This window comes from Phyllostomus hastatus, unplaced genomic scaffold (genome assembly GCF_019186645.2).
Source record: "Phyllostomus hastatus isolate PE091 unplaced genomic scaffold, TTU_PhHast_1.1 phas_scaffold_442, whole genome shotgun sequence".
NCBI lineage: Eukaryota > Metazoa > Chordata > Mammalia > Chiroptera > Phyllostomidae > Phyllostomus > Phyllostomus hastatus.
The window spans coordinates 25,847-39,012 of record NW_025334030.1 but is presented as its reverse complement, the minus strand read 5'-3'; the positions used below and the strand labels follow the sequence as shown (position 1 = coordinate 39,012).

At 44.0% G+C, this 13,166-nt stretch overlaps 1 protein-coding gene across 2 annotated transcripts in view; it reads left to right on the top strand.

Moving 5' to 3' along the window:
- Positions 1–13,166, top strand: part of LOC123807177 (4-aminobutyrate aminotransferase, mitochondrial-like) — a 71,433-nt gene that overhangs the window by 33,189 nt on the left and 25,078 nt on the right. For both annotated transcript variants that reach the window (XM_045820781.1, XM_045820780.1), the window contains exons 2-3: positions 5,617–5,735; positions 12,391–12,488. In XM_045820781.1, the coding sequence (XP_045676737.1) occupies positions 5,666–5,735; positions 12,391–12,488 (168 nt within the window). In that variant the 5' untranslated portion in view covers positions 5,617–5,665. The remainder of the gene's footprint in view (positions 1–5,616; positions 5,736–12,390; positions 12,489–13,166) is intronic.

The window sequence follows — 13,166 nt, the reverse complement described above, 5'->3', positions numbered from 1 at the left end:
TCCAGCAAAAAGGACCACGAGGTTGACTGTGCCCAGCTTTTAATTTAATAACCTGCTTTGATTTTATCACATCCTTTTCTCAGTCACCTTTGTAGCAAATGAAACATTGAAGGAGGGGTGTTGGATACTGATTAGAAGAGATTCTAGGAAATACACTTTATTTAAACTGGAAAAGCAAGTTGATTTTAAAGAAATGTGTAAAGCAAGTACATACGTATGAGAATTAAGAATGTGAGAAGTCATGTGCTGTGTAATGAGAGGGGGTTTGGAGAACACAGGGAGACTTGGGGTTTCAGAGACCAGGAGCACCAGCTACTGGCCTGTTTCCATTCCGATTTTTGGAGCGCCCCGCAAAGTGCCCCCTCAACCCAGGACCCTTCAAGCCACCTGCTTCTTTTCCCAGATGTGCAATTCAAGGTCCAGAAGATTGCAAAGGGTGTAGAGAGTGATCTCATGCTGCTTTGTGGGTAGGAGTAGTGGGCCTGGGGTACCCGGTGACTTCAGACTGAGGGGAGAATATTGTTAAGTTGCACAAATTTCAGACCTGCTCGCACATTTTGATATCAATCCTTGGATCTAAATTAAAAGGTGGGTTGTACTGTACCCATTTCACAGCTCAGACCTGTTGAGTTCATTCACCGTATAAATTGACTCCAGGAACTCTACTGAGCTCAGAAAAACTCGACCCCCACTCTCTGAGTATACAATGCATTTTTCTAAGTGCTATTAGAGTGTTTTAGGTAAGAGAGTGATGTGAGATGAACTATCCTTAAAAAGGTTGGGGGTCCAGTAAAAAACGGATAGAAAGAGAACAAGAGAGGAAGCCGAGGGGCCACTGTGCATATCATTGCCCTCATCCAGGCAAGAGATGGTGGCAACTTGCACCAGTCCTGTTAGGGATTTGCCCCCAAGCACAGGACCCCAGGAACCCTGGGCACACCCACCTCTCAGGCCTCTGTCAGCTCTGCCTGGGAAAGGGACCCTTCCCTTGTGGCCGGCTTGTGTCTGAGGGGCTACAGAGCAAGTCCTCAGGGAGTCTGCCTCTGCTGGGCCCTTTTCCTCAGCGACCTCAGAACCTGCCCTTATCTTCCCTTCCACTGCTCTATGATTTCATGCCCAAATCCTTGACCATTCCATGTCCTCTCACACCTCCAAGCATTTGCGCAGGCCTTACTCCACCACCTCACCCTTCTTCTGTGGCTTCTGAAATCTCCCACCCTTTCAAGGTACAGCTCAGATGACACCCTATGGGCATCATAACTCCCGCCAGAATTAATCTCTGTGTTCCCATGGCACCTTGCTCACACTAGCAAATAGTCATGATTCCATTATTCTACTCTGTCTTACGCAGAATTAGTTGTTGACAGTGAACTGGAAAATGTTTATATACAGTACATATCTTGCCAGGTTATTTTAAGAATTTATCGACATGTCGGGTAAAGCAGCCTAGTACATTAAATTCTCCCATTTCCCCCCTTATGCCTCTGCCACTAAATTATAGCTTCAGCCCTGGCTGGTGTGGCTCAATGAATTGAGCACCAGCCTGTGAACCAAAGGGTCACTGGTTCATCTCCCAGTCAGGGCACATGCCTGGGTTGCAGGCCAGGTCTGCAGTAGGGGGCGCACAAGAGGCAACCACACACTGATGTTTCTCTCCCTCTCTTTCTCTCGCCCTTCTCCTCTGCCTAAAAATAAATAAACAAAATCTTTTAAAAAATTATGAGCTTCAGAAAGACAGAAGCATTTTATTTATCTTAGTTTCTCCTGTGCCTAAATAATGCAGTATCTTGCCTGTAACAGGAGCTAATTAATTTGGTTGATTAAATTAATGGGCTAGAGAAAGTGAACAAATGACATTAACTCTTCTGGTTGTTGGAAGTGTATTGTGCCAAGAAGTGATGTCTGATGGAGATCAGGTTTTGTTAGAAGGTCAGTTTGAACTGAGGGATAAGAAAATGTCACCTGAGGCACAATGCGACATTTTGTAATTGAAAGTGTGCGGGTGTGACTCCCCCTTTTGCAGAGAATTCAAATATTAATATTTGAGTTCTCTGAGACTCTCCAATTTTTAAAAACACAGTTAATGGGAACTGAATTGTGTGGAGTCTTAAGTGCTCCCACTTGAGACAAATGGTTCTAAGTGAGAGTCAGCAACTGCTCTCTCTATATAGTTACCAGGCTGCTCAATTAACAGGCTTGCCTTGAGTTGAATATTCTGGAAGAGATTTAAAAAATTTTATTGAGTTATCAAGAGAAGAGTATGGTTTCTCAGTTAATTTATGGTCATACTTTCCAAGCACATGCTTTTCTTAATAATATTCCCTCTGGTGAAGAGCAATAACATTTTCTCTCTGAACTAGATCATTAGTATTCATCCAGCCCTGTATCTACCACCATTAGGTGTTTTGTTATTTACTGAATTAATTGATATGTTATAATGAAAGGGCTTCGGGGTCACACAATCCCACACAATCTTCTGTCCAAGGCCAATATCATAACTCCCCCAAACTGCCATCTGCTCATGTCGAAAATGGGGAGATACCCTACTTGCTGAATGGTTGAGCAGATTGAGTGGGACATGGTACCCTTCAGAATCTCACCCAGCAACTGCACACCGCAGTCACTTGCACCCAGGAGGAATCCTGGATCCCGCAGCAGGAGAGAGGAAGGTTTGCTGGCCCTGAAGCTTTTGTCCTCAACTACCCTGCAGGACCTTACTCCACCTGCAGTGCTGGGCAGAAGAGGCAATGTTACTCCCAAGAATTGGGGCTTATCAGCTCTAACTCTAACCATGCTATTAGCTGAGACTGTTTGAAAGCAACAGAAACCCACTCAAGGTAATGCAAGCAAGCCAAAAAGGAAGGGGGAGTGCTTTCTGAACTTTCATACTAAGACACTACTAGGACGGGGACACTTTTCCCTGGCTCCCGTTGTTTCCTTCCATGTAGAGGGACTTCTGTGAGCCAAATACTCCTGGCTCTCCCCTGCCCTCACCTGCTCACTCCCAGCGGAAAGGGGACTCAGGTTCATCCCACTACATTCAGGAGTGAGTGTTGCATCCAATGCCAAGGTGGGCTACAGGCTTGAAATGGCAACCAATAGTCCCTCTATCCAGGACCCTCGTCCTTTCTCTTGAACTACTTCTGTCTGCATAGGCTGCATTCTTCTCCATCCAATGACCCTGTCTGAAAGCTGGTTCCTCATCAGGTAGAGGGCAGCTGACCCACAGCTCCCAGGACTGTGGCCCAGACCCATCCAGTCCACCTAGGCCAGTGGGTCACACAGAACAGACATGGCTACCAGGGGAAGTTTGTGAGAGTGGGGAGGTGTGGTGTGCTGAGTTGATACCCCAAAAAGTGCCTTCCACACCTACCCCCTGGGCACCCTCAGTTGCTTCATCTGTAAAGACAGGTTAATGATGGCAGCTACCTCCTAAGGCCCTGAGGATGAAATGGGATGGCATTTGTAGCATCAGCCTACACATAGTAAGTGCTCAATACATGATAATGGTCAGAGGACAAGGACTGCATCTACTTGATCCCTGTACCCAATGCCCAGTGGAGGACCAGCACATATGAATATGGCTGGGCACCATGAATAATCACAGAATAAGTAAATCTTCAAATCAATGCCAACCACCTCCCTCCTTCCCTCTCTGTTTATAATAATGCAGCCTGATATCCCATTCGCTGTGAGGGCAGTGGGTCAGGGGTACTGCCAACCCATTATCCAGAGCTCAGTGCCAGACACCCACACACCCTCACCTGTGCTGCTGAGTCCACGCACACTGGGCTTTCTGAAACCAGCCCGTCATCCTTGTTCCATTCTGCACTGTGGGATCTCTCTGGATCTCTGTCCATCACCTGTAGTTGATGCTTCCTTCATGCTGTCATCAAGTTGGTGCTGAATGGAATACTTTGTGGCAGAATGAATAGATGGAAATCTATGGAGTGTTTCGACTCAGTATTGAGTAATGGTAAAGTTGCTGACTCTGGGGTCAGACAGACCTGAGTTCTGTTTTCAGGTCCACCGCCTAAATTTTCTGTGCCTCAGTTTCCTTAATTGTAAAAAGGGAACACTTAGCATTTTTCTGGGTGTAAATAATAATGACAGATACTAATAGTCCTGCATGTAATGTGCTTAGCACAATGTGTGGCATCCAGAAAGGACTCAGGAAACAGGGTCCACAAGTAGTAGCGAGAAATGAATGCTGCCATCATTGCTCTGAGACACAACACAATACAACTGAAAATACATGTGTCAAATAACAAAGCAGGTATTTAGCAAGAAGACCCACAAACAGAAAGATGCACAGAGAGCAAGTTTGAATGGCAGCTTGGAGAAAGGGGAAGGGGATTGGGAAGGGCTTGAAGAGGTGGAGAGGGGAGTGGAAAGAGGTGATAAAAAGAAACAAACAGGCAATGGAAGGTGAGGGAGTGGAGTTGCTCCTGGCCCAGGATGCAAAAGGCAACCAGCAAAGCTATGCTCAGGGATTTGGCGGCAGGATTCAGGAACAGTTTGGAGAGAGTCAGCCAACACTCCTGTGACATGGGAGCTAAGAACCCTGATTGCTGGTACTGTGTGGGATAACTATCCAGTTTGCCAAGAATGTTCCAATTGCAAATTGGAAAATCCCCCATCCTGGGAGCCCTCTCAGTCTCAAGCAAATTCAGGATGATTGCTCATGCTAGAGATGTACACATCCCACCAAGATGGGCCACCAGATACTCCCCTGGGTCTGCAGGGTTCCCAGACAGCCCAACAACCAATATTCTGTGGGGGAGCAAGGCAGAGGGAGCTCTCAGGCATCTGCTCTAAAGTTTCCTCCATCTTGGTCCTTCCATCATGCAGAATACAGACTTGCTTAGCTTGTCCCAGGTGGATAATGCACTGGGCTCATCTACAGAGGTATCTCAAGCAAACTGTCTCCTCTCTCTGTTTTTCCATCTAGAAAATGGGTGTAATCTTTCTACCTGATGTTAATTTAAAAATGAAAAGGACTTTCAAAGTGAGAGGCAAACAAGCAAGTATTTAAAATCAATAAGAATAGTTATTCAGACACACATACTGATACAGGAAGAAGCCCAAATAGTGTTCCGATTAGGAGACAAAAGAAATGGACATTTATGAGAGGGCACAGGGAACAACTACATCAATGGAAGGGAGACATCTTTATTGGTGAAGATAACATAACATTGTGATGTTAATTATAAAGAACGTTTTTAATTTCCAGTCCGGTAGTCATCATCTCATAGTTATATCTGCTTTCTTGTTATCTTTGTAAGCAGTTTTTGGGGAAACAAGGTTGCTTTAGTCTCAGTCCCAAAGTAATTTTGCCCTGTTTTACCATTTCAAGACAGTTTATCTGGCATGGCAGCTCCAGCTCCATTTTAAAGTGGCTCCATGTATTATTTCTTTCACATTGGGGTATTACGGTCAAGGTCAAATGAAAATACACGAGTGGGCTTTGATTTAAAGTGTATATTCAATATAAAAGCAAAGGATTTGATGTCAGAAGAACCTTCTCCACTATGTGGGAAAATGTGGGAAGTGGAATACTTGGCTGGAGGGGGAGTGGTCTTCACTGGCCTAATTCTGCGTTTCCCCTTCTTTCAGGGTGGAAGCAAGTGAAGGGGCTCTCTGTTCCAGAAAGAGGGCCTCCATCATGGCCTCCATGTTGCTTACCCGGTGGCTGGCCTGCAGCTTCCAGCGCAACTACCGCCTGCTTGTGCCCGGTAAGCCCTGGAGTCTTGACAAAAAGTAACTGGTCCTAGCAGAAGACGCAATGCAGACTAGGGATTCTGGGCTGGAAGAGTCCTTGGGGACACAGGCATTGGTCAGCCAGTGTTTCTGGGGCTGTCCCACCATCCCCCATGAAACAGTTCCCATCACCACCCCTCCCATTCCCCTATCCCTGCCACATGCTTCTGTCCACCAGCAGACAGCTCTGCAGTGGGCAGGGAGCTGACCCCACTACCTGCTTGCACGGAGGTTGTGGTCTCACAGTGAGAAAGGGCCCAGGCTGTCCCCACAGGGATCATCAGACAAAACACACAGCTAGCGCTGCTGCCAAGAAGCAAAGAAAGCAACAAAAGTCACTGGAATTGATGTAAAGGCTAGCTGTGCTTCACGGGCCCTGGACAGGAGGTGGCCTCCCTGGAACATACCATACCCACTACCCTCTCCCTCACCTCCTCACGCCCACACCCATCCTGCCAGCAGCACTAGCAGCTCTTTTGTCCCGCAGTCTCTCTCAAATGCTCCCCTTTCTCTCTGCCTCACTGAGTGCAGGCAGCTTAGCCAAGTGAGCTTCGTCAGTGAGCACCCTGCTTGCAGGATCTCTTGAGACCTTGATCCCAGTGGTCCCATGAGGAAGGCAGGAGAGAATCCCATTTTACAGGTGAGAAAACTGTGGCTCAGAGAAGCAGAGCCATTTGCCCAAGATCACACAGCCACATGAATTCGAGTTATCACCCCTTCTCTGTGTGCCTCCATGTGGCTCTGGGAGAGGGACAGGCTAGCACTAACCTCCCTTGGGACACCTTGTGCTTCCAATCTGTCCCCAGTTCTCTAAGAGCCATGTGCTTATCATCATGGTGTCCCCTTATTGTTGTCAGTCCTGCCTGCCTTCTGAAGACAAATTGCTGGCCGCATCCTTGGTTCGCTTATTTGTATCCTGGGTGAGATAAAAAGCAGGAATGTTCACTCCTCTCCTGGGAGTATTAGCAGGCTTTATTTTAAAATAAATGTTTTATTTGGAGATGATTTTAGATATACAGAGAAATTATAGAGGTAGTACAGAGAGATCCCATATTCCCCTCACCTGGTTTCCCCCCTTGTTAACATCTTACATCATAAGGATATTCTTGTCCGAACTGAGAAACCAACCTTGGTACATCACTACTAACAAAACTCCAGGCTTCTGTTTGGATTTCACCGGTTTTTCCCTTAATGCTTTCTTATCCCAGGATCCAATCCAAGTTTCCACATTGCATTTGTCACACTGCCCTTTTCTCCTTGCTCTGTGACAATTTCTCAGTCTTTTCTTGTTCTCAACCTTGATTGCCTTGAAGAGTTATTAGTAGGTTTTGAGGTGTTTTGTTTTATTTAATTATAAGAGAAGCATATCAATGCTTACTCATTATTATGTTAAAAATAAACTGAAACCAGAATAATCTAGGTCTAGTGTGCACCAAGTAGGAGGGAGGGTTGTGGGCAAGGAAGACTCATTCAGTCCATAACCAGTATTGTTTAGCCACCTACTAGGTGTGGAGTGCTGTACTGGGTGCTGAGCACATGTGGCTCAGCCTTTGAATGTCATTCCCAAGGCCATCTGAGCCTTCCCAGGGAGCCTTCCCAAGGAAAGAACAATGGATTAAGACTTGTAAGATTGGGCTACCAGCTTCATCCACCACCTATTAGCCCAGGGAACCCAACAATGGGCAGAACTCCAAGCTTCAGTTTTCCCATCAGGAAGGTGGAGATAATAATGACATCCTCTCTGCTTCACAAGTTAGTTGTATCAGAAGTAATGGTTCATGTGAAAGCACTTCATTTATGTTTACAAAAAAATGAGGAGTGTCCTAACTCCCATTTTTACAAGCATGGATATGGAGACACAATGCAAAAAACAAACAAACAAACAAAAAACGGAAGTGGCTAAATTAGAATTACTCAGCTCCGCATTTTCTTGGCTTGAGTTGAATCTTTAGCACACTTGTGTGAGACTTAGAAAATCACACCATGAGATATTTTTTCTTTTGGCCTATCAATTTGGCATATCCGATAGGATTGATAGATGATGGATGGATGGATGGATGGATGGAGTCTTTTAATATTAAAATACAGTGCTGACAAAGATAGCAGAATGCGTGCATTCTCATACACTGCTTATGGGCAAGTAACAATAGAAGAATAGTTTTAAAATTATAGGAATAAAAGCTTATCCTTAACCCATTTAGTCCTTGCCACAACTCCATAAAACAGGAAACTGAGACTCAGAGAAATTAAGTAACTTGCCCAGAGTTAGCAAGGGCCTGAGCCAGTGTGGCCCTAGGACTCACACCCTCAACCAATGTATTAGTTATCTATTGCCTTATAATAAATACCCTTAAACTTTGCTAGTTAAAATAATACATGTTTATTATCTCCTAGTGTTTGTGGATTTGGAATCCAGGGCTAGTTTATCTGGATCTTCTGGCTCCAGATGTCTCACGAGGGTGCAGCTAAGCTATAAGCCAAGGCTGGGCTCATCTGAGGCTCATGGTCAGAGCCGTGGGTCCCCTTCCAAGCTCACTCATGTGATTGTACTGGATTTGGGACCCAGTGGACCTCTTCCTGAATCATTTAACTACATGGCAGCTGCTTCCTCTGAGTGAGGGAGAGCACCCAAGTCGGAAGCCACAGCCTAGTGCCATACCCACTGTGTGGAGATGCTTCTGTGTGTTTCTCACTCTTTGATCACCACAAAGCCATTAAACATGGGACTAGTTCATAGCCTGAGACAGTGTTCCCAATGGCATCGTTTCATGCCATACCCCCAAAAGTTTATAATATTACATTGACAAACAATACAGAGGCTGGGAGACTTGACTGCAAAATGGTTATCTCTGGGTAGTGAAATTAGATGTGGATTTTTTTCATTGTTGCTTATTGATATTTCCTCAATGAGCGTGTTATCAAAAAGTAAGTAGGATGAACAGTTGGGGGGTGAGATAAGATTATTTAAAAGAGAAGCAGAGCAGACAATTCCAGGTGAGCTTGACCTTGACTTTGACCAGGCTCACACCCTTACTGTTTGGGAAAATGACATTCAATTACCCTCAGTAGAGATCAAAAGGACATTAAAAGCATTTGATGGCTGTTTTTATACTTCGAAGTTAAAAATTGACTCTGTGGGCCTGGCTGGTATGGTTCAGTTGGTTGAGGCATCGTCCCATAAACCAAAAGGTTGTGGGTTAGATTCTCAATCAGGGTACATACCTAGGCTGTGGGTTCATTCCCCAGTCAGGGTGTGTATGAGAGGCAACCAATCAATGTTTCTTTCCCACATCAATGTTTCTCTCCTTCTCTCTCCTACTCCCATTCCCTTTCTCTAAAATCAATAAGCATGTCCTCGAGTGAGAATAAAAAAAATTGACTGTGGATCAGCATGGGAACTGAGGGTGGTGAGCATCACTACTGCACCCTGAGGGCTGGGCTGGACTTACCCACTGTGCCTCATCTTGTATATCAAGGAAGACCCTTGCCTTCTGCGTGTACTGCTTTATTTTTTATGAAATGCTGGATCATTCAATATTAATTCTTTTTTTTTTTTTTGCTTCCTTAGTAACCCTAACCCTAGTGCTTCTGATAGTAATTTGCCTCTAGGGGATACAAGTTGTTTTGCTGCAAATGTTTCACTTCCAATATCTACACTAGATGACATCGAAGACTGCATCAGTTACATTCAAATTATCTAGGAAAGTAGAGGTCAGGTGGACAAATTTCTAGTTTAACTACTCACAGCTTTATAACTTTGGGCAAATTGACTTTTCTGAGCTTTAGTGTCCTCTTCTGTAACATGCAGTTAACATTAACCTACTGGGGGTGTGAGGATTAAATGAGGTAATCTATGTAAAGTGCTCAGAATAATCCCTGATATGTTCACCATAAATGCTTGATAAATGGATCTGCTTGGGTAACTTGATATAGTAGATCCCAGAAAAGGCTTCCTTCCTTGACTATTCAAATCTTTTTCTTTTCTCTTGTAGTTTATGACATTATATATCATCATCAAGAGAATTACGAGGATATTATATATCATCATTGGTATTTTATTGGTATTTGGTATTTGATCATTTTTCTCTACAGAATTGAAAAGTGAGAATAGTAGGGAAAAGCAGAACTATTAAACCTGGGTTCAAACCTTGCTTTTCCAATTCACTAGCTATGTGACCTTGGGAAAGACACTTAACCTCTCTGATTCTCATGCAAAAAATGGGAACAACAATACCCTCTCACAAGTGGGTTGTGGATTAGTTAAAACAATAGATGAGAGTTTGCTTAAATAAGGCCTGCCTAGCTCATGTGTTAGCTCCCCCATGTCTCCTTTTCTGACAGTACTGTTGCCACCAAACTTACCAAGTTCTGATTTTCAGGATCTCTGCCCAGTGGTTTTGGCCCTCTTCCATCCACACCCACTAAGACTTGGCACATGGTAGAAACCAATGAAGTTATTGAAACAGACCTGCCTGCCTTGCACCTGGCCCTCAGCATCCCCGTCCTGTGCCCCATCAATCCCTGCTCCCAGTGAACAGGTTCTTGCCCTCTCTCCACTGCCCCTCTGTACCCCACCTCCCAGCTCCTGTTTACTCAGAGTCTTGGCATCATCATAGCTGCAGCTCCCGCTGCTAACTGCCTCTATTCCTGGTATTCCCATTTCCCAAATCCCAAGAAATCCACAACAATGTGCTATCAAGACATTTTCTGGAGATAGGAAGGGAGAACTTGCACATTCTCATTTGGAGGACAGCTTGCTAATTGTGAATTTTTTACTTTCCCCTTTTGCTGAAACAAAACAAGATCAGCACCAGCTAAGAGTTATTTTTATGTAGGTATGCATCCCTGTTTTATGCAGGTCTAGCTGAAATCAGCCTTGACCAGTAAAGTGGAGTTCTGGCCAAGGAAAAGATAAACAGTTGAGTATTAAAAAACAAATATCAATATGTCCCAGGACCTTTAACTCTCTGCTAATAGAATCAACTCCTTAGGAATTCTCTTTTCATTTTAAGATGAAACAGAAGCCAACAAATTCTGGTTTCTTCATGCCTTAAAATAAGGGTAGTGTTGGATTTTAACTGAACTTTACATTCAAAGGGCAACATAATTAATTACATTACATAATTAATTCAGATATCCAAAGCAATTGTGGGAAATTAAGAATGAATGTAAACATGGTTTCTAATATCATTGCTTAATGTGGTTTAGCCAGCTGTGTGTGTGTATGTGTGTGTGCTTGTGAGAGAGAGAGAGAGAGAGAGAGAGAGAGAGAGAGAGAGAGAGAGAGGGAGAAATAGTAGCACATTTCTTTACCTCTCTGAGTTTTCATTTCCTCTCCTATGTAATGGAAGCAATAACAGCTTTCCCTCAGGGCTGAGTAAAGAAGAAGTGAGTTCATGTATATGAGTTATATAAAGTCACTACTGATTCCCAGTTTGATGCAATTATAGCAACCCAAGCAAGAGGAACTAACGTTTCCCAACCACCAAATATGTACCAGGAAGATAAAGATGACCAGGAGCATTATAGGGATTTCTAGGGGTGACTGACTGTAAATTACTATAAATCATTACACATTTATCCTGAATTCACCATGCTACCTTTCACTCAGGGATCAATGAGGCTGGGGGTTGAGGCTACCCTCTAAGTCTCAGCAACATGCTGAACTGAAAAGCTTTGTGGGGAAAAGCTCAAACACCTTCTATAATTTTATCACTATGCAAAAAAGGTGAAATGCGTTTCAAGCAAATGACTTGTGCCCAAAACATTTTTTAACAACAGCAAATCTGTAAGTGGGGACTACCTGAATTTAGACATTGGATTGTCTTCTCCCAGGTGGTTTTTGATTGTCACAACTAGGGACACAACTCAGGGTAGGTGCTACTGGCATCCAGGAGGTAGAGGCCAGGGATGCTGCCCAACATCTGCAGTGCACAAAACAGCCCCTACAACATATAGTTCCGAGCCCAAAATGTCAATAGTGCCAACACTGAGAAGTTCTGATCTGTAATATTAATACATTTGGATATAGATTAAATTTTCACAAAATTTGGATGATTTTATAATATGATCTTTCACATGCTAATATCATGGCCATCTTTCCATATCCATAAACATTCAATATGTCTATCTTGAAACTATTAATGGATGCACAATATTCCATTGTCCATAAATGGTGGAATATGTTGTACATATTCTATTGAGCTACCCTTCATTGTTGGACATTTAAGTCATTGTCTCTTTGTTATTTGAGACAATACGATTACAAATATTTTTAATCTACATCTTTGTGCACTGGTCCCATTATTTGCATAAGATGAATAATAAAGAATGAGATTGTTCAGTCAAAAGGTATAGGAAGCCTACATCAGCTTACACTCACACCAGCAGGACCTGAGTGTGCCTGTTTGCCTACAACATCACTGGTACTGGGCTTCCCCACTCTTCAAAAATGTTCAGTGTTTTTGTGGTGCCCAGGTCTGGCCAGACTCAGTGTTCTAGGGTGGTCTGGCTAGGATGGGTTGAGGCTAGAATGGGACCACCTCTGTTGAGAACATAGGGTGTCTGTTAGGGCAGAATTATCACTGTGTCTACTGTCACCAGGCTTCTCATTATCTTTGTTTACTACAGGATCCCGACATATCAGTCAGGCTGCAGCCAAAGTCGATGTTGAATTTGATTATGATGGGCCTCTGATGAAGACAGAAGTCCCAGGGCCTAGATCTCAGGTAAGTTGAGCACACCTGAGTGGGAGTTTTGGAAAAGAACAGAAGGGGTCAATGAAGCAAGAACACAGCTGAGCTTAGGAACTGTATTCTTAGCTGCTTTCAGAGGTTTGACCACTAGAGATCTGGGACATTATGCAAGGACATTCTTTCTACTATAAGAAGTCAAAGAAGTCTTGTCAGTGGAGCAGCATCAGTATATGCTGCCACAATAATGCTGTGTAACAATCACAAAATCTCAGTAGCATACAGATTGCTCATGCATCTAGGGTTAACTGGGAGTTGGCTAGGCAGTTCTGTTGGTCTCATCTACATGCCTGGGGAATAACTGCCCACTGGTTGGTCTAGGTTAGGCTTGACTTTGTCACTGCAGTGACTTGGCTCTGCTCCATGCATCTCTCATTCTCCAGCAAGCTGAGCTAGGCTTGTTCTCATGGCAATGGTAGAGAAGAGCATGCTATAGGTCTCTTGAGGCTCAGGCCCCACACTGGCTCACCATCACTTATACCTTGTTCTATTGGCCAAAGTAAGTCAAGAGCTGGGACAGAACATTCTACTAACAACAAAAGGATGTGGCAATTCTATATGGCACAGGACATGGGTAGCAAATGACCTTGAGCCTGATCTTAAAGGACAAACAGGAGGAACCTGCCAAAGGAGTGCATTTTGTTCTAGGCAAGG